At 41.3% G+C, this 18,431-nt stretch overlaps 1 protein-coding gene across 1 annotated transcript in view; it reads left to right on the top strand.

Annotated features, from left to right (window-relative positions):
• The window catches only part of LOC148877144 (ceramide synthase LOH2-like), a 48,504-nt gene that overhangs the window by 15,272 nt on the left and 14,801 nt on the right, over window positions 1-18,431 (top strand). Inside the window, exon 3 of the mRNA XM_088981830.1 lies at window positions 914-1,069. Coding sequence (XP_088837956.1) covers window positions 914-1,069 — 156 coding nt within the window. The remainder of the gene's footprint in view (window positions 1-913; window positions 1,070-18,431) is intronic.

Below are 18,431 nucleotides of genomic sequence, written 5' to 3'. Positions count from 1 at the left end.
TACAGCATTGCCCAACATAATGAATGTAACCAAAGGCAAGTGACCTTAAAGAGAACTCCATTATCTCCAGCTGCAACTAGCAATCTTGTTTGTCAATCTTAGGGTCCATTTGGTTCATGGGAATTGGTGCTTGGAATCGGAACCAGAATGGCCTATTCCAATTTCAGCCAATTGGTTGGGGGCGGAATGGGGTTCCGCATCCGATTTCCATTCCTGGCAGATTGGCATTCTCCCATTTGAGGGAATGCCCATTCCAGCCTCCCCGCTTGGTAATGAGAATCTCATTCAAACCGGAAAAAGAAAAAAAGTGACTTAACACTCCCCCCAAAAGAAGAAAAAACTTTATCTATCTTTACCTGACACCAACCCTCATTGAGAGTCTTGAATATCTTATAGAATCTGATCTCGATTCCCATTTGAACCAAACAGGTCAGGGGAATAGGCGATTCTGATTTCAATTCTGACCACAAACCAAACAGACTACTAGTGTAGGGCTGTCACTCTGAATGCCAATGATCTAGACTCCCTGATAAAGTGGTATGACATCCGTGGTCCTTCACCTTTGCTGTATGAAGAGTTCAAGACCCAAACATTATGTTATTCCATTTATAAAAAAAAATTATGTTATTCTAAATTCTTAATAATCCTTCCATCTAACTTAGTCTTTCCTCTTAATGTCTTGGATCATGTAAAAGTTGAGAATTTTTCCTTTTTGTCTTTTTATCATTTTAGCTATTTCAATTTCTTTCTTTGTTGAATAATTTGCATCAAACAATTAATTCTACATTCTTTGGCTGATTTTCCACTATAGATGTTTTGTCTCAGATAGTTTATGTGAATTTAATTTCTAAGATCATTTTTTGACATAGTCTTCTAACATTGTCTTACCGAGTCTACCCATTTCCTTGTTTAGATTTCCCTTGAAGCTTTTATACATGTGCCAATGCGGGTTCTACCTCTACAGCATTGCAGCCCTTCTTACATGGGAGACTCGAAGAAAGGATTTCAGTATAATGATGTCTCATCATATAATTACTGTTATCCTGATTGGGTACTCATATCTTACAAGGTATCATCATATTCATGTAGTTGAATTTTTTGTGCAAAGGAATTCTGCTTATGCAGAATTGTTTTATCCCTTATCCTTTCTGTTTGGGATTCTAATGACACTCTGTTTTATTTGTATTCACATTTTAACTCATTAATGAAGTTGGTGATTTGTTATTGTTTAAAACAACTCTACATAAGCACTGGTTTTTCAATTACATTTTATAGTTGTAGTAGAAGATCAAGACTATAATCAGTCTTGAATCCGAATAGGTTTTAGGTTTACAAAGCAAAAGAAAAGTGAGAGAAAGGCGGAAGAATAGAAGAGAAATAGGAGAACACAAGGGGTTGAAAGGAGGGACAGATTCTAACAGATCTGCCGCCGCCACTCTCTTATTATTTATAGGTTATGTTCAATACATAATGGAAAGGACACATCTGCCCTTAGTACTTACATGATAAATAAAGTAAATAAAAGCTGAAATAAATAACAACTGAATTAACAAACTGACTCAAACTGACACTACTATAACTGAAACAAATAACTACACATGCTGTCCTACGAACACAGTGGGGACCACTGCAGTGGGGCCCACATCAGTGTTCTCTACACTCCCCCTCAAGTTGGGAGTAGATATCTATCATTCCCAACTTGGATACATCTGTCTCTAACTTCTTCCTTGGTACAACCTTGGTGAGGATATCCGCGAGCTGCATATTAGATGTGATGTACGGAAGACACACTTCTTGTGATGTGGCCTTCTCTTGCACAAAATGTCGATCAACTTCGATATGTTTAGTTCTGTCATGCTGCACTGGGTTGTGGGCTATATTAATAGCTGCTTGATTATCACAATACAACATTAGGGACCTTTCATAGTCAATACCCAACTCTTCAAGTAGTGACCTCAGCCATAAGATTTCAGCTACTCCATTAGCCATTGACCTGTATTCCGCTTCAGCACTGGAGCGGGAAACAACACTCTGCTTCTTACTCCTCCAAGAGACAAGGTTACCTTCCACAAGGGCACAATATCTTGAGGTAGACCTTCTGTCATCAACACTCCCAACCCAATCGGCATTTGTATAGACTTCCACCCTCATGTGATTATTGTTCTTGAGCAGTATACCTCTACCCGGACATCTCTTCAAGTATGCTAATATTCTCTCTGCCGCAAGAAGATGAGAAGTTCTAGGGGAGTGCATGTACTGGCTAACAACACTAACTACATAGCTGATATCTGGCCGAGTGAGGCGGAGATATAGGAGTTTTCCAACCAACCGTTGGAACATAACTTTGTCTTCAAGAGGCTCCCCGCCCTCTGCACTAATCTTGTGATTTTGTTCGATGGGTGTATCGGCTTAACACCCAACTTTCCAGTTTCCGCCAACAGATCTAGAACATATTTTCTTTGAGAGATAAAAATCCCCTGCTTGGACCTAGCAACCTCAATACCCAAAAAGTACCGTAGTGCACCAAGATCTTTCACCTCAAACTCTTGATGAAGGAGCTGTTTGAGGGACTCAATCTCATGGCTGTCATTTCCTGTCACCACAATATCATCAACATATACTGCAAGTAGTGTCAGAGAGGACTCCACCCTCTTGATGAATAGTGTATGATCTGACTGGGCCTGTACATAACCAAACTTTCCAAGGGCTAATCTGAATCTATCAAACCAAGCTCTAGGTGACTGCTTCAAACCATACAATGCCTTGTTCAATCAGCAAACCTTCTTACATGTCTCTGTATCATAGAATCCAGGAGGCAACTGCATGTAGACCTCTTCCTGTAAGTCTCCATCAGAAAGGCATTTTTAACATCCATCTGAAACAAGGGCCAAGAGTGATTTGCTGCAAGGGATAACAGAACTCGGTTGGTGGTCATCTTGGCTACTGGGGTAAAGGTCTCCAAGTAGTCTATACTATAAGTCTGAGTGAACCCCTTTGCAACCAGCCGGGTTTGTACCTTTCAATAGAGCCATCAGTATTATGCTTCACAGTGAACACCCATCTGCATCCCACCGGTTTCTTTCCTTTTGGTGGGTCAACCGGTGCCCAAGTGTTATTCTTCAACAGGGCATCCATTTCGACTTGCATTGCATCTTTCCATTATGGAACTGATAAGGTTTCTTGCATTGTTCTTGGAATAGGGACATCGGCAATGGAAGTGAGATAGGACCGGTAAGATGGAGATAGATGACCATAGGATAAGAACTGTGAGATGCTGTGAGCTGTAGAAGTGGTGCAATGTCATTTCCCTTTGCGAATGGCAATAGGGAGGTCAAGGTCATCCGCAAGAGGGGAAGTAGCAATAGTGGGAGGTGTCTCAGTAGGTTCTGGATCTGGAGCTGGCCGGGACTGTCGATGACTAGGATCAACCTGCCTGCATTGCTTGTGATAGACTCTCAACTCCGGCTCCCTCTGACCACCCTCACCACTACAACCTTCATTACCTAGTGGAATAAGTAAAGGAATAACCCCACTTCTACCAGCCCCACTTCCACTCTCACTGCTCTCCCCCTTAGGAAAGAAACTCAAAACAACCCCACTCTCACTGCTCTCCCCTTGAGGAGAAATCCTAGGATAATAGGGTGTCTCCTCAAAGAAGGTGACATCCATGGAGACAAATCGTTTCCCTGAAACCGGATCATAGCAGTAATAACCCTTTTGAGTTTGTGCATAACCGAGGAAAATGCATTTGGAGGCCTTAGGTTCAAACTTGGAATGATGAGGCCCGAGAAGCTGAACGAAACAGGTACAACCAAAGGTTTTAAGGGGAACAATGAACAACTCCTCGTCTGGATATAGAAGGGAAAAAAGGGTTCTCATATTAAGAACCCGGGAAGGAACTCGATTAATGAGATAGACTGCTGTGAGGATAGCATCACCCCATAAGCGAATAGGTACATTGGAGGTAAACATAATGCTTCTAGCCACCTCCAAGATATGCCTATTCTTCCTTTCGGCAACGCCGTTTTGCTGTGGTGTATAAGGGTAAGTGCTCTGGTGAATAACTCCATGGCTAAGAAGGTAGGAGGTCAATGGTTGAGCAAAGTATTCCTTTGCATTATCAGATCTAAGGACTTTGATTTTGGCCCCAAACTGAGTGATTGGGTTAGAGTAGGAACCTCATCCCGAGAACGCATAAGATAGACCCAAGAAAAGCGGGTATGGTCATCAACAAACAGTAGAAAATATCTGTACCCACCCATAGAAGAGATATGATATGGCCCCCAAACATCAGTATGCACAATATCAAAAGAGGATTTACTCGTTTTATTACTTAAAGAATAAGAGGTTCTACAATGTTTGGCAAACTCACAACTCTCACACCTCAACTTTGATAACTTAACAGACTCAAATAAAGTAGGAAACAGACTCTTCAAAGACTTAAAAGACAAATGACCTAATCGGTTATGCCAAAGCATAACCGAATTCACAGACTGGGAAACAAAAGACTTCTTATCCACTGACTCCTCCCTACGAGAACTCTCTCCAAGCAGATAGATCCCGTTTGTCTCACGGCCAGTCCCAATCACCTTCCTCGTCTCCAAATCTTGAAAAACACATCGGTCAGGGAAAAATGTTACTAAACAGTTCATGTGTTTGGTAATACTACTAACTGAAAGCAGGTTAGTATCAAGCTTAGGAACATGCAAGACAGAAGATAAAGAGATAGTATCCGATAGCTTGATGTCCTCTTTTCCCGAAATGGGAACAAGAGAGCTATCAACAATGGATACTCTATTTCGGCTAGAGGACAAGTGATAAGAAGTGAACAATGATGGCAAGCTAGTCATATGGTTGGTTGCACCTGAATCTATTACCCAATAGTGGTCAGTATTACCTGGAGCTGAAGCATGGTAAGCCGAGGCTCGAGTACTTGAATGTGCAAATGCAGATGTGACAGGAGCTGATGGTGACTGAGATGGCTGAGTTGAACTCCCAACTTCCTTTTCCAACTGTATGAGGGCAGCCCGAACAACAGCTAAAGTCTCTAGGGATGTGCCTGATGAGGATGCTGAATCAGTGTTCACGGCCACATGAGCATTACCCTTCTTATTTCTTAGTTTTGCTGGGACCAAGTGAGGATGTAGCTTCCAACAAGTATCTTTTGTGTGCTTGGGTTTCTTGCAATGTTCACATACCAGATCCTGTTTATCATCTTTCTTCCGGTCCCTTTCTGAATCACCCCCTGGCTTAGGTTTAATAGCTGTCAAGGCTGGGAAAGAGGGCTGAGGCTGCATCATGACTTTCCTCCTGGTCTCTTCACTATGCACCAGGGAGTATGCTTGAGAAAGGGTCACACTATCTCTTGTCAATATCTGTTGTCGCACAATGCCATATTTTGAATTCAAACCAGCCAGAAACTCAAATACCCTATTCGTCTCGACTTGCTTTTTGTGAGTCTGTGCATCTTTGGGACTCTCCCACTCAAGGGTCTTTAGATGGTCAATTTCATGCCACAAGGATTTCAAGGTAGAGAAGTAGACAAAAACTGGCTTCTCTCCTTGTTTAAGGTTGTTCACCTCACACTTCAGTTCATAGGCTCTGGCAACATTAAGGGGTTGGGAATAGGTTTCCTTCACAGCATCCCATATCTCTTTGGCTGTCTTTGCCCACAAGTAATTTTGGCTGATATGTGGCTGCATAGAATTACACAGCCATGCCATAACCAAATAGTTCTCTTGAACCCACTTGGTGTATGTTGGGTCCTCCTTGGAAAGTTCTTTCACATCTCCCAAGAGGTAACCCAGTTTTCCCCTTCCTCCAATAGCCATCATGGCTGATTGAGCCCACTCCAAGTAATTTGACCCATCAAATCTCAAAGTTGTAATCTGAAACCCGGTTTCAGATACGCCACCATTACTGTTGTTTCCAAAACTACTTTCTCCCTGATCTTTAAACTCCATCTTTGATCAAGAATCAATGGCTACAAACTGTTAGGGCCACTATACCAGAAAACAGAGTAAAACAAGCAGGTCTGAAATCTGATTTGAAATCAACACAAATCTGATCTGATCCGAAATCTGATCTGAAAACAACCCAAATCTGATCTGAAATCAATCGCCTATCACAGTATATGCAAGAAATCAACTCAAATCTGATCTGAAATCAATCGGCATGCACAATACCAGGCAGCTTGTCAATCTGAGATGCTATTTTCTGAAATCACTACTGTGGGGTCCACTGCTGCGAGAGCAAAATTAGGGTTTCAACTGTAGGTCTGAAATAAGTGCTCAGCTGCACTCTCCAAGCAGTTCGCACAAGTGGGACTTGTCGTAGGGCAATATGAAACCCTAAAAACTAATCACCTCTAAGAGAGGGGGGGGGGTTCGGCCCAACAGTCAAACCCTAGAAACAAACTAAAAAACAGTTCGGATAGGTCCAACCTATCTCGACTGATTGCATTCTTTGAAACTCAATAAAAAACTTATGGATTTCGGTTTACTGCCTTCCAGGGATACCTGAACCCTAACCTTCACTGCTTCTTCCTGTACCAACTCTCTGCAAGCCATGGCAAGTCTTCAACTGCTGCGAACCTCTATTGGTAATCTCCAAGATTCAGCCACCGAATACTTCTTCATAAGCTTCCAGCCCTAGCTAGTCCTCATGTGGTCGGCTGGACTAGGCTCTGATACCAAGTAGAAGATCAAGACTGTAATCAGTCTTGAATCCAAATAGGTTTTAGGTTTACAAAACAAAAGAAAAGTGAGAGAAAGGAGGAAGAGTAGAAGAGAAACAAGAGAACACAAGGGGTTGAAAGGAGGGACAGATTCTAACAGATCTGCCGCCGCCACTCTCTTATTATTTATAGGTTATGTTCAGTACATAATGGAAAGGACACATCTGCCCTTAGTACTTACATGATAAATAAAGTAAATAAAAGCTGAAATAAATAACAACTGAATTAACAAACTGACACTACTATAACTAAAACAAATAACTACACATGCTGTCCTACGAATACAGTGGGGACCACTGCAGTGGGGCCCACATCAATGTTCTCTACAGTTGTTTTTTTCTTCTAACATATTTCAATTGGGCTGCATGTTACATTTCACTGATCCCCTATGGGTAATTTTGTTTGACAAATGTTTCTGTCAATTATAGCCTACAATATTTTCCTAGTTTCTGCTGATGTGGAAATAATAGGGACCATTGCTTGGTGTAATGGTAAAATCTTAGTCTGGCAAAGCATGAGGACACAGCTTCAAGTCGGAGAATGACCACTATATGAAAAAAAGGAAAAAAAGAACAAAGAAGTCAAAGGTTAGGCTGTATCCAATCGACCCCTCCCAAGAGCCCAGATAGCTGGGAGCCTGGGCCCAACATTGGGTAATGGCCCTTAAACTAAGATGTTTGGCTGTGTACAGCAAAAGTGAGATGTTTGTGCATGCCCTAAACTTGTTTAGCTGGGAGAATTAGGTCTGTATCCAGCAAAGCTGAGATGTTTGGCAATGCACATAGATGACCAATGGTTGCACCAGTCTGAAGGTTTTTTTTTTTGAAAAGGTATCGTATTGTATTACTATCAAAATTATAAGGTCCTATACAAAGAGAAGCTATACAAGTATGACCAGTATTAGGACCCCCCAAAAAAGTCCAACCTCAGACTTCATCTTTAAAATACATCAGACAAGATCAACCAGCTCCTAAGCTCTTCCACCATAAAGTTGATTACCCCAGCCTCAGACTTAGCTTTCTGCTCAAGGACCCTATTGTTTTTTTCCAACCAAATAGCCTACAAAACTGCAGACAGAATAACATATCACACTTGTTTTCCTTTTTTAGACATGCATGGAACTCTCCACCCAGTTAACAAGAGACTAACTCCTAGGGGTGCTCATAAAAAAACAAAAAAACTTAAAAACTGAACCAAACTGAGAAAACTGGGCCAATCAGTTTGGTAATTTTGGAAAACCAAATGACCGTTTTGGTTTTTGGTTAATCTAGAAAAAAACGGCTGTTAACCAAACTGACCAGTATATATATTTAATATATGTCACATATTGTCTATATATTATATATAAATTATATATGCATTATATATTATATTTTAATTATCTATTTATAATATATACTAGTATATTTATTTATAATATATGTTATAAATATAAAAAACTGAAGAACCAAACTGGTCAGCTGGTTAACTGGTGGTACTGGTTCGGTTTTGGATTGGGGTGTTGCAAAAACCAGTAGTACTGGTGTGGTTAACCCAACCTTGAGCACCTCTACTGGCTCTGACCAGCACCAGCTTAGATTAATTGCCATGAGAAAATGCTGCCAAACCACTGTCATGAAGTTATAATGAATGAAAAGGTGATTTGAAGACTCAATTTCCATATTGCACAAAGGAGTGAAGGACAAAGCAAGTCTGGTATAGTAAAACATCTTCTCAGTAACGTCTCCTTGGTAAGGCACTTCTCCTTAGCAACCACCCAAGAGAAAAACTTGACTCTTAGAGGAGCTGCTACTCTCCAAATGGCCTCGGAGGGGAAAGGCTGCTCTACATCTCTGAGGAGACCCAAGTAGCAAGTTTGGACTGAGAAGCTACCAGATTTTGCCCACTTCCATCATCTAGAGTCCTCAAACTGCAAATCTGGGTGCTGATTCTGCAGCAAAGAAAAGAGTTCTACCATCTGGTTCTACTCCCAAAAAACATTGAAATTTCTCCTGAAAACAGGAGATCAGACTAAACTGTCACCCTCCTGTACAAAGTAATCAGCAACAGAAGTCAGAGATCTTCGGTCACAGTAGACAAGGAAGGATACCTTTCTTTTAAAGCAGTATCACCACGCCAAGGGTCCAGCCAAAACCTCAGCCTTCTTTGTTCTTCCATTTCCAACTTTATAAGAAATTACCCTTGATGAAATGGGAATAAGCCATAAGCCCTGTAAATGCCTTTCCAAATGCTGCACCCATAAGACAAAAGTGAACCACCTGTGTCCCACCCATTACTGAAACCATATTTTTCTCCAGAATTCCCATGGTTCATTAGAAAATCTCCAGAACCAGCTCCCTAAAAGTGCTAAATTAAACAATTTCACCTTCCAGAACCAGCTTTTCTTTTAAAGCAGTCTGAAGGTTTGAAAAACTAGATTTGATGATTCATAAAAAAAAAAAGAAGAAAAGCTAGACTTGATGAGAGTGATACCCCTCCTCTTCACACCATAGAAATATTTGACATGCAAATTCAAGCACTAAAGTATAAGGCTGTATTTTCTCCATTAGTAATGAATGGTTCTAACAAAGTTTTGGTGGACTTTAGGACAATATTAAAATAGTGAATCATTGAAATTTGTAAAACTTGAGTATTTAGTTTTGGATATTTGTTCCCAACTTAAGAATTCTCTAAACAACTGAGGTGAAGAGCAATCCGCCCATATCCATTAATTGCCTGCTTACATAGCATACGAATATGTCTAACCAATCCAACATGATTGAGGTAACCCTCTACCTTGTTGTTCACTTGATTTCTCTCATTATAGCTGTAGAGAGACTGGGCCGAATGGGCCCTAGTATCTTTTCTTGTAGTATGTTTTTTATTTTTTTGAGTAGTCGATCAAGACTACAATCAGTCTTGAATCCAAAAGTAAAAAGGGTTTCAGATGGAGAAAAGAAGAAGAAGAAAAGGAGAAAAGAGGGAGAAGCAGAAGCACACAAGGGTTTTAGAAAAGGAGAGAGAGGGTCGGATTCACTAATCTGCCGACCCACTCTTAATATTTATATGTTTACTAATTGTAGAAAAAGGCAGAATTGCCCTTAATGCTTACATGGCAAATAAACTAATAATAACAAGCTGTAACAACCAAACTGAAGTAACTACCAACTAACACTGACATAACTAACAAAGAATACATGCTGTGCTGCCATACGGACACAGTGGGGACCACAGCCGTGGTGTCCACATCAGTGTTCTCTACATTTTGTTAGCTAATAGGCCTATCTTTATGGGCTTGCTATTTCTTTTTTGTTAGTTCTCTTTATGTTACTGCCTAGCCAGCTGCCCACTTAAGGGCATACTTGTAATTAACCTAAGATTGAATTTTAGTAAAAGGATTAGAAAAGGGAGGGAAGAGATATTTGAACTCTTCTTCTTCCTCTTCTTTTCTCCATCTTCTTCTTTTGTGCTGCTGTTCTCTATTTCTCTTCTTCTCTTCTCTCTAAATTTTACCAAGTTTATATCAGTTTTAGAGGACTGATTTACATCTTGGTATTGGAGCAGGTTTCTTCTTCCTTCTTTTTCTTTTTTCTCTTTTCCCATACACCCTTCGATTAAGAGAGTGTATGGAGAGATGGGTTGTCTATAGTTCAGAGGACTTTTTGCCTAGTTGGCTAAGGGTTTGGAGAGTTGAATTCTGGCCAGAAACTGCTAAGAAGTGATGCTGTATTGTTTTTGCCCAAAACCCTAGCCGACTAGAGATTTTCAAAGTTATAGGTAAAAGTGAAGCTTTGGGTGTGGCGCTTTGTGCTTGGGAGGTGCCTTTTGACTTCTAAAAGAGGGTGGTCCAGTTTTGGAAGAGATTGGGAAGCTCTGGTAGGAGCGGCTGCATCTTCTCTCTTTCTCCTCGACAGCCGGATGTAGTGAAACCCTAGTTTTCAAACATCTGGTACTGGTTTGACTTCAAGTAAGTTTATAAAGACCAAATTTTTGGTTTTTTTATTTTCGTTTGATTAATGGAGCAATATGGAAGTGAGTTCAAGCAAGTGTCGGTTTCCGGGCTTAGCTTGGTAGATTTCGTTTTGATTGGTATGACCACAATTAAGCTAGATGGAACAAACAATCTTGCTTGAGCACATTCTATAAGGATTTATGTTTGTAGTAGTGGTTTTGGGGTGATTGGTGATTGTTCTCAGTCGGTTTCTGGGTTTTGCTGGTCCAAATGTTTCATTATTTTCCTCTCAAGAAATTTGCTGGTGGGAAGGGGAGGTGGGAAGAAAGTAACTGGTATCGAATAGAGGAGAAAGATGCGAGGACAAGGCCCAATTTTTCCTATAGTAAAGTGGTGTCGACAGGAGCTTGGCCTGGTTTTGGGTTGACGGAGGTTAAAAAGTATGAAGATAAATGGGTTGTTGTCACAGAGTCACAGGCGGTGGAAGCAAGAAGAGAGTTTTTGCGAAACTGTTTGGTTGGATGATTTCGGTGGGGGTGGGGATTGGTGAAGTGGAGACATGGGTGAGTAGATTGTGGAGAGAGGTGGGGGGAATTAGAGTAAAGAAAATGGTAGATGACATTTTCTTGTTCATCTACCCTTCGAGAGCCGAAGCGGAGTGGGTCTTACGTAATGGACCTTGGCATATGGGAAGGAATTCGCTCTTGTTAGATTGGTGGAGTGCGAGTGTGGGATGCCTCTACCCGGATCCTTTCTCTGAAGGTGGGGATATGGATTTGATATGGGTTAGGGCGTTTGGTCTTCCCCTTCTTCTTTGGTGTCCAAGTGTGATAAAAGCCATCAGAGACGTTTGTGGGGGATTCATTGAGACGGACGATTCGCCTCCAGACGTTGCTACTTGTGAGTGGGTTAGAATAAAGGTGCATAGGGGGGATTCCATTCCGAACAAGGTCGAAGTTGCAGCGGGGGAAGCTTTGTTTTCCGTCCAAATCTGGTCGGAAATATTGCCGATAGTTTGTAGATGTAGAGGGGGAGATGGGGGGGGTTGGGAGATTCCAGAAAGAGGGGAAAGTGGTTCGTGGACTATTCTAAAATGTTGGTCTTGGAAGATGTCGGTGAAAGTGTCTAACCCCGGACCACCGCAGGGGAGTTGGATCAGGAATTTTGTGCTCTATCGAGTTCTTCAGCGGCCGTTGTATGAGAAGATGGTGACAGGCTCAACTCTAACCCGAGTCGTCCGATCTTGGATGGTGTGGAGGGTCCAGATGAGTTGACTGAAGAATTTGGAGTGGGTGGGTTTCAAAATTCAAAATTTGGGGCAAGTGGGCAGATTTTGGGAGTTGAAGAAATAAAAAGTTTGATTAAACAATGCCTGTCGAGATGCACGTGGCACCCATGGAGGATTCTTCGCCAAAAAGCTAGAGGGTAGACCGACAGACTCCTAGCTCGAGAAGTGCTTGGCACAGGAGAATCTATTAGAAGTTAATGGGCCTATTCCTTCACTCCCAGCCTAGTCAAGGTGCTCCCCCTATTTCGGTTTGTGGGCCTAGGTCCAAAGCTAACAGTGAGCCCAAGCATCCACTTAGTCGAAGGAAGCCCAGTAGTTCGAGATATAGGGACCTTATGGGGTCCAGCCAACCTCCAAAAAGTTCAAGGGTCAGCCAAGGAATGCAAAATTAGTGCTTGTTTCCTCTGTGGGTGGAGTTGAGGGCTTGCGAGGGAGTTTTGGCTTTCCAACCTTGTTCTCCGAATTCTTTGTCTCCGCCAGCTGCTTCTCTTGGGGAAGAAATTCAATCGGAAGTTCATCACCTAGCCTTGTCAAGAGTGGAAGGTACCCTGACAGAGGCTGATCTGATTGCGGTGGTGGATTTAGGTTTACAGTCCAAAGACGGGGGAGAGGATCAAGGCCATCATAGTGCTCAGGAGGAAGTGAGAAGAGGCATTAAACTAACTGAGGGTGTTGGATTAGTAGAGCAACCGAATATGAATGGTGGAAAGGTGATGAACCAATCGCTTCAGAGAGGCAAGCAACCAGTTAATTCTAGTGCTTATTGGGTATCGTCAAAACTTTTGGGTTTGGGTAAGTATTTGGGGATTTCAATAGAGGGGATGGAGGAGACAATCAAATTTCTGGAGGGAGTTGAGCAAAGAATTCTCCTGGAGAGAGGGAAGGTAGTAGCAAAGAAAGGGGGGAATAATTCTAAGAGAAGCAGAGAAATGATGAGGCTAACATAGGGTTTAAATGACAAGGCAGGCAGCAGTGAAGGGGGTTTGGGGGGGGGGTAGAAAAGTTTAAGAAGCTAATTTGTATTTTGTGTCTATGATTTGTAATGGAGGAAAAATTTTTATATTGGAATGTAAGGGGCTTGGGTTCAGGTAGAAGAAGACTTGTAGTGTGTGTTCCTGAAGAAGTCGAGGTCAAAGGTCATTCTGTTGCAAGAAACTAAGTTGGACAATGTGTGAGGCTGCAGTAGTTAGAAGCATTTGGGGGGAGAGTGAGGTCAGATGGAAAACTATATTGGCAGTAGGGAGTGCAGGGGGGGCTGTTGAGTATGTGGGATCCTTCTGTTTGTAGCTTGATCTCCTCTCACATTGGAAACTTTTCGGTTTCCCTAGTTCTTAAATTTGTAGATGGAAATATTTGTCAAGTCACAAATGTATATGGTCCTACTGATCGAAATCTACGGGAGAAGTTCTGGGAGGAACTGGTTGAGGTGAGGGGAAATCTGTCTTATCCTTGGGTTATTGGTGGTGATTTTAATGTCACTTTGTCTAATGAAGAGAAAAATTCCAGAGGGAGAAGATCTAGGGAAATGGCTCAGTTTGCTGATTTCATCAACATGTTTGAATTGATTGATTTACCTCTCCATGGTAGTCGGTTTACTTGGACTAATAATCAAGATATCCCCACTCTTGTGAGACTGGATAGGTTTTTGGTTACCTCTAATTGGGAAGAGCTTTTTTCTGACTTCAAGCAGATTGCCCTTTCTAGGCTAGTTTCATATCATATTCCAATTTAGTTAGTCTGTGGTGCCAGAGATAGAGTCAGAGCCCCATTTAAATTTGAGAATGCCTGGTTTGAAGATGTTAACCTTGTCCCCTTGTTGAAGACAATGTGGAAAGATTTGCAGGTAATGGGAATCATCTCATTCATTCTGGAAAAAAAGTTGGGTGCCATTAAAGCGAGATTAAAAATCTGGAAAGTGGAGAAAAACATGAATTTAGAAACGGAAAAGAAAGCTCTTTTGAGTACCATAAAGGAGATTGATTCAACAGAAGAATTGGGTCCTTCATCAAAGGAGTGCAGATTGAAAATATCTCAGGCGAAGTCGAAGTATGATAAATTGGTTGTGATTGATGAAATCAAATAGAGACAAAGAGCTAAAGTGGTTTGGCTAAAAGAGGTGGACAAAAACACACATTTCTTCCATAAAATGGAAAATGCAAGAGGCAGAGCTTTTGTAATCACTAGGTTGGAAAGGGAGGGTAGGGTGGGGGAATCTGAGATGGAAATGAAGATGGTGGCAACAAGTTTTTATAAAAAGCTTTACAAAGAATCTTGGATCTTCAGACCATTTCCTAGGTCCCTTCCCTTCAAACAGCTGAGTGAAGTTCAATCCACCTTCATTGAAAGACCCTTCACGGAGGAGGAAATAAAAGCAGCAATTAAGATGTCGGCTGATGATAAATCTCTAGGGCCAGATGGTCTCACCAATCTTTTCTACATTAAATGCTGGGACTTTGTGAAAGAAGATATTCTGAATGTCTTCCAAGGCTTTTATGAGAGAGATTCATTGCAAAGGAGTTTAAACACTACTTTTATTACCCTTATTCCAAAGATTGAAGGTGTAGTGAACATTAAAGATTTTAGGCCGATTAGTCTTCTGCATAGCTTCTATAAAATCTTAGCCGAAGTCCTTGCCGAGAGAATGAAAGGGGTTTTAGGTAGTGTTATCTCAAACAATCAAAGTGCCTTTGTTCTGAGTAGACAGATGCTTGATTCAGTTCTTATTGCTAATGAGTTGATTCAATCAAGAAGAAGAGAGGGTTCCCTAGGGCTGATTTGTAAACTTGATATTGAAAAGGCTTATGATCATGTCAATTGGAGATGTGTTGATCTTGTGTTGCAGCACATGAATTTTGGGCAGAAATGGAGGAACTGGATTCAAGTATGTGTCACCTCTCCAAAATTTTTTGTTTTGACTAATGGGCAATCTGTAGGCTTCTTTGATAGTTCCAGGGGTCTTAGACAGGGTGATCCCCTGTCCCCATTACTCTTTATATGTGTAATGGAGATCCTTACTCTTTTTTGTAAAAAGGCTACTGAATCTGGTGAGTGGGAAGGTTTTGCAATTGCTCCGGAGGGGGGGAAGGTTAACATTCTCCAATTTGCAGATGATACATTATGTTTTGTGGATGTTTCTCCCCTCTCAGGTGGACCTAGTTCTTGGATCTTAACTTGGTTTGAGGTGGTCTCTCGTCTTAAAGTTAATTGGAACAAAAGTCAAATCATTCTAGTGGGTTAGGTTTCCAACTTAGCTGATTGTGCAGAGATTTTGTCTTGTCAGATTGATTCCCTTCAAGTTAAATATTTGGGTCTTCCTCTGGGGGCGAGTTGTGGGCTGTCTTCAATTTGGAACCCGATTATTGAGAGAATGAAGAGAAAGGCAAAATCTCTCTCTTTTGGGGGTAGGCTGACTTTGATTAAGAGCACATTATCCAATTTACCTACCTATTTCCTCTCCCTTTTCCCTATCCTAAATAAAGTTGCAAGAAGGCTTGAAAAACTTAAAAGGAATTTTCTCTAGAGGGGTTGGGAAGAGGAGAAAAAAATTCATCTTGTTAGTTGGGATCAAGTCTGTCTCCCCAAGGATGAAGGTGGTTTAGGCATAAGGAAGTTGAAAACTTTTAATTCTGCCCTTCTTTGTAAGTGGATTTGGAGATTTGCGGCTGAAAAAGATGCTTAGCGGAGATCCCTCATTGCTAGTAAGTATGGGGTGGAGTGGGGCAACTGGAGAACTAGGGATCCTCCTCCCAGTTGGGGAAACTTTCTGTGGAAAGGAATAATGAAGATCTTCTCTGTTCTAGCTGATGGGATCTCACTTAAGGTCGGCAATGGTAGTAGAACCAAGTTTTGGAAGGATCCCTGGTGCTTGGATGGTTCTCTTGCTGAATCTTTTCCTCTCCTTTTTCAGTGTGCATCTAACCAAGAGGCTTCTATTGCTGAGTGTTGCAGCTTGTCTGGAGATTCAATTATTTGGTCCCATACCTTTAGAAGGAATCTTTTCGACTAGGAGCTTGAAGAAATAATGAATATGTTGACTATTCTTCAGACTTAAAGGGTTGATTTCTGCTCAGAAGATAAGTGGTATTGGAAGTGGAATCCAGATGGTGTTTTCTCTATCAATTCTTTGGCCTCCAAACTTTGTAGAAAGGGTGCCACTGATTTCCCATGTTCTCAGGTGTGGAATCCTATTAGCCCATCTAAATCCAACTTCCTGGTCCGGACTATGGTTCTGAATAAATGTCTATCTAGAGCTAATCTTGTGAGAAGGGGCATTCAACTTTTGGACCTTTTGTGCAGTCTGTGTGGGAACAATTCTGAATCTACTGACCATCTATGCATTCATTTCTCAGTTGTGGAACCACTTTTTCAGCTCCATGAACTTAAGATGGACTATGCCAAGATTGGTGAAAGAACTTTTGTGTTGCTGGAGCATCAAAGGTCTTAACAAGAAAAGGAAGATAGTGTGGAAGACTTTTTCTAGTGCTGTCTTATGGTCAATCTGGTTTGAGAGGAATAGTAGGCTTTTCTGTAATAAGGCCTCAAGTCTAGAAGATTTAATCCATAAAGCTATGGGCAAGTTAATCTCTTGGGTGTTAGTTTCTGAGAGTTTAGAAATTGTAATTTGTCTGTTGGTTTTCGTTCTAGTTCTTGGTGGAGTATGTATTTGCTGTGTTGATCAATCTGCCTTTCTGGGACTGATCTTAGCTTGTATGTGCTGCTTTTGATTAAATAAATATTAGGGCTACCTTTTTCCAAAAAAAAAAAGGGTATCTCATAGGTAGTAAGGTGAAACCCGAAGAGGCAGACCTGTAATTTGAGAAATGGATGCAGGAGAACTATACAGTCATAGGATGGTTGGTCAACTCTATGCAGCCCCATATAAGTCAGCACTATCTCTAGATGTCTTCAGCCATGGAGATCTAGGACAATGTTATTGAAACCTATTCATAGAAGTAGAATGTGGCAAGAGCCTACAAGCTGAAAAGTGATGTGAAGAACCTGAGACGGGGAGAAGAGTGGCAATCTATTATTCTATGCTGAAATCCCTATGGCAAGAAATTGATGTTATGGAGACAGTTGTGTGGAAGAGTACGAAGGATGCAAAAACTTTTAGGAAGTTGGTGGAATGAAACCGCGTCTTTGAGTTTCTTATAGGACTCAACCTTGAGTTTGACATCATTAGGTAGAATATTCTAGCCAAGGATGAGGTAACTCTTGCCCAGGCATATGCTATGGTAAGCAGTGAAGAGAGTAGGTGGTAGGTTAAGTTACAGAGTCCACCTATGGAACACTTTGCACATGTTGGGATAAAACCGAAGGGTCCAACTGAAAAGGAGCAGGTATGTGAATATTGCAAGAAACCGAGGCATACTAAGGACATTTGCTGGAAGCTTCATCCTGATCTCCTACCTGATTGGTTTAAGAATAACAATTTTAAGAAGACCGGTTAGATAGGAAAGCCTAAGACAGCTAATGTTGCTACAGTACCCGAAGGAGGAAGTAAGGAGAGTGAAGAGAAGTCAACCATGGAACAGTTGGCAGCAATGAAGGCAGATTTTGAAAAGTATGGAAGGTTATTAAATCATTTGGAAGCTACTGTCTCTACATCTCACTCTTCAAGCAACACATCATGATCATCAGCATTTGCTCACTCGGGTATTCGTGCTTCTGTAAACCATGTTTTTGTTTCAGGTAATCGTAAAATCCCTTGGATCATTGATTATGGTGCATTAGACCATATGACCAGCTTGTCTAATCTCTTTTATTCATACCACATTCATTATGGAAAAGAGAAAATCTCCCCTGTTGATGGGTCTCTTGCTCCCATTTTTGACAAGGGGGATATCAAGACCTTTGACACCCTTTATTTATTCTGTCCTTCATGTCCCTAAACTCAATACAAATCTTTTATCTGTTAGCAGCTTAACTAAATCCATGAACTATAGCATAACATTCTTTCCCACTCATTGTGTTTTTCAGAATCTGCAGTATTAGAGGATGATTGGGAGTGGCCATGAGGCGAATGGAATATACTTGTTGGACACACCTAATAGAGTTCTTGGACCACCTCATGGAGTTGCCTTGGAGTCAGTTTTGTGTGAGTCTGTTGACAAAGTCATGTTATGTCACTTTCGGTTTGATCATTTGTCTTTTTTTGCTTTGAGTCATTTGTTCCCAGATATGTTTAAGGGAGTGTCTTTATCTAGTTTTCATTGTGAGTCGTGTAATTGGCAAAGCATTGTAGACAATCTTATTCAGTAAGCAATAAAAAATCTATTTTTCCTTTTCATATTGTTCACTTTGATGTGTGGGGACCATATCATTTGCCTATCAATGTTTTAAAATGCGGAGGTGTGATGCAAGACGTTCCACTACTTAGAGGCGTGAGGCGTAAGCCTCCCGAACACAAGGAGGCGTAAGCCTCCTTAAGAGGAGGGAGGTTAGGAGGAGGATGAAGAGGAAGGGGGGATCTCACT

This window comes from Nelumbo lutea, chromosome 1 (assembly GCF_056320005.1).
Source record: "Nelumbo lutea isolate HS-2025 chromosome 1, American lotus-T2T, whole genome shotgun sequence".
NCBI classification, from domain to species: Eukaryota; Viridiplantae; Streptophyta; class Magnoliopsida; order Proteales; family Nelumbonaceae; genus Nelumbo; species Nelumbo lutea.
Note: the sequence above shows the minus strand (reverse complement) of the source record. Positions and strands in the feature narration are given on the sequence as shown.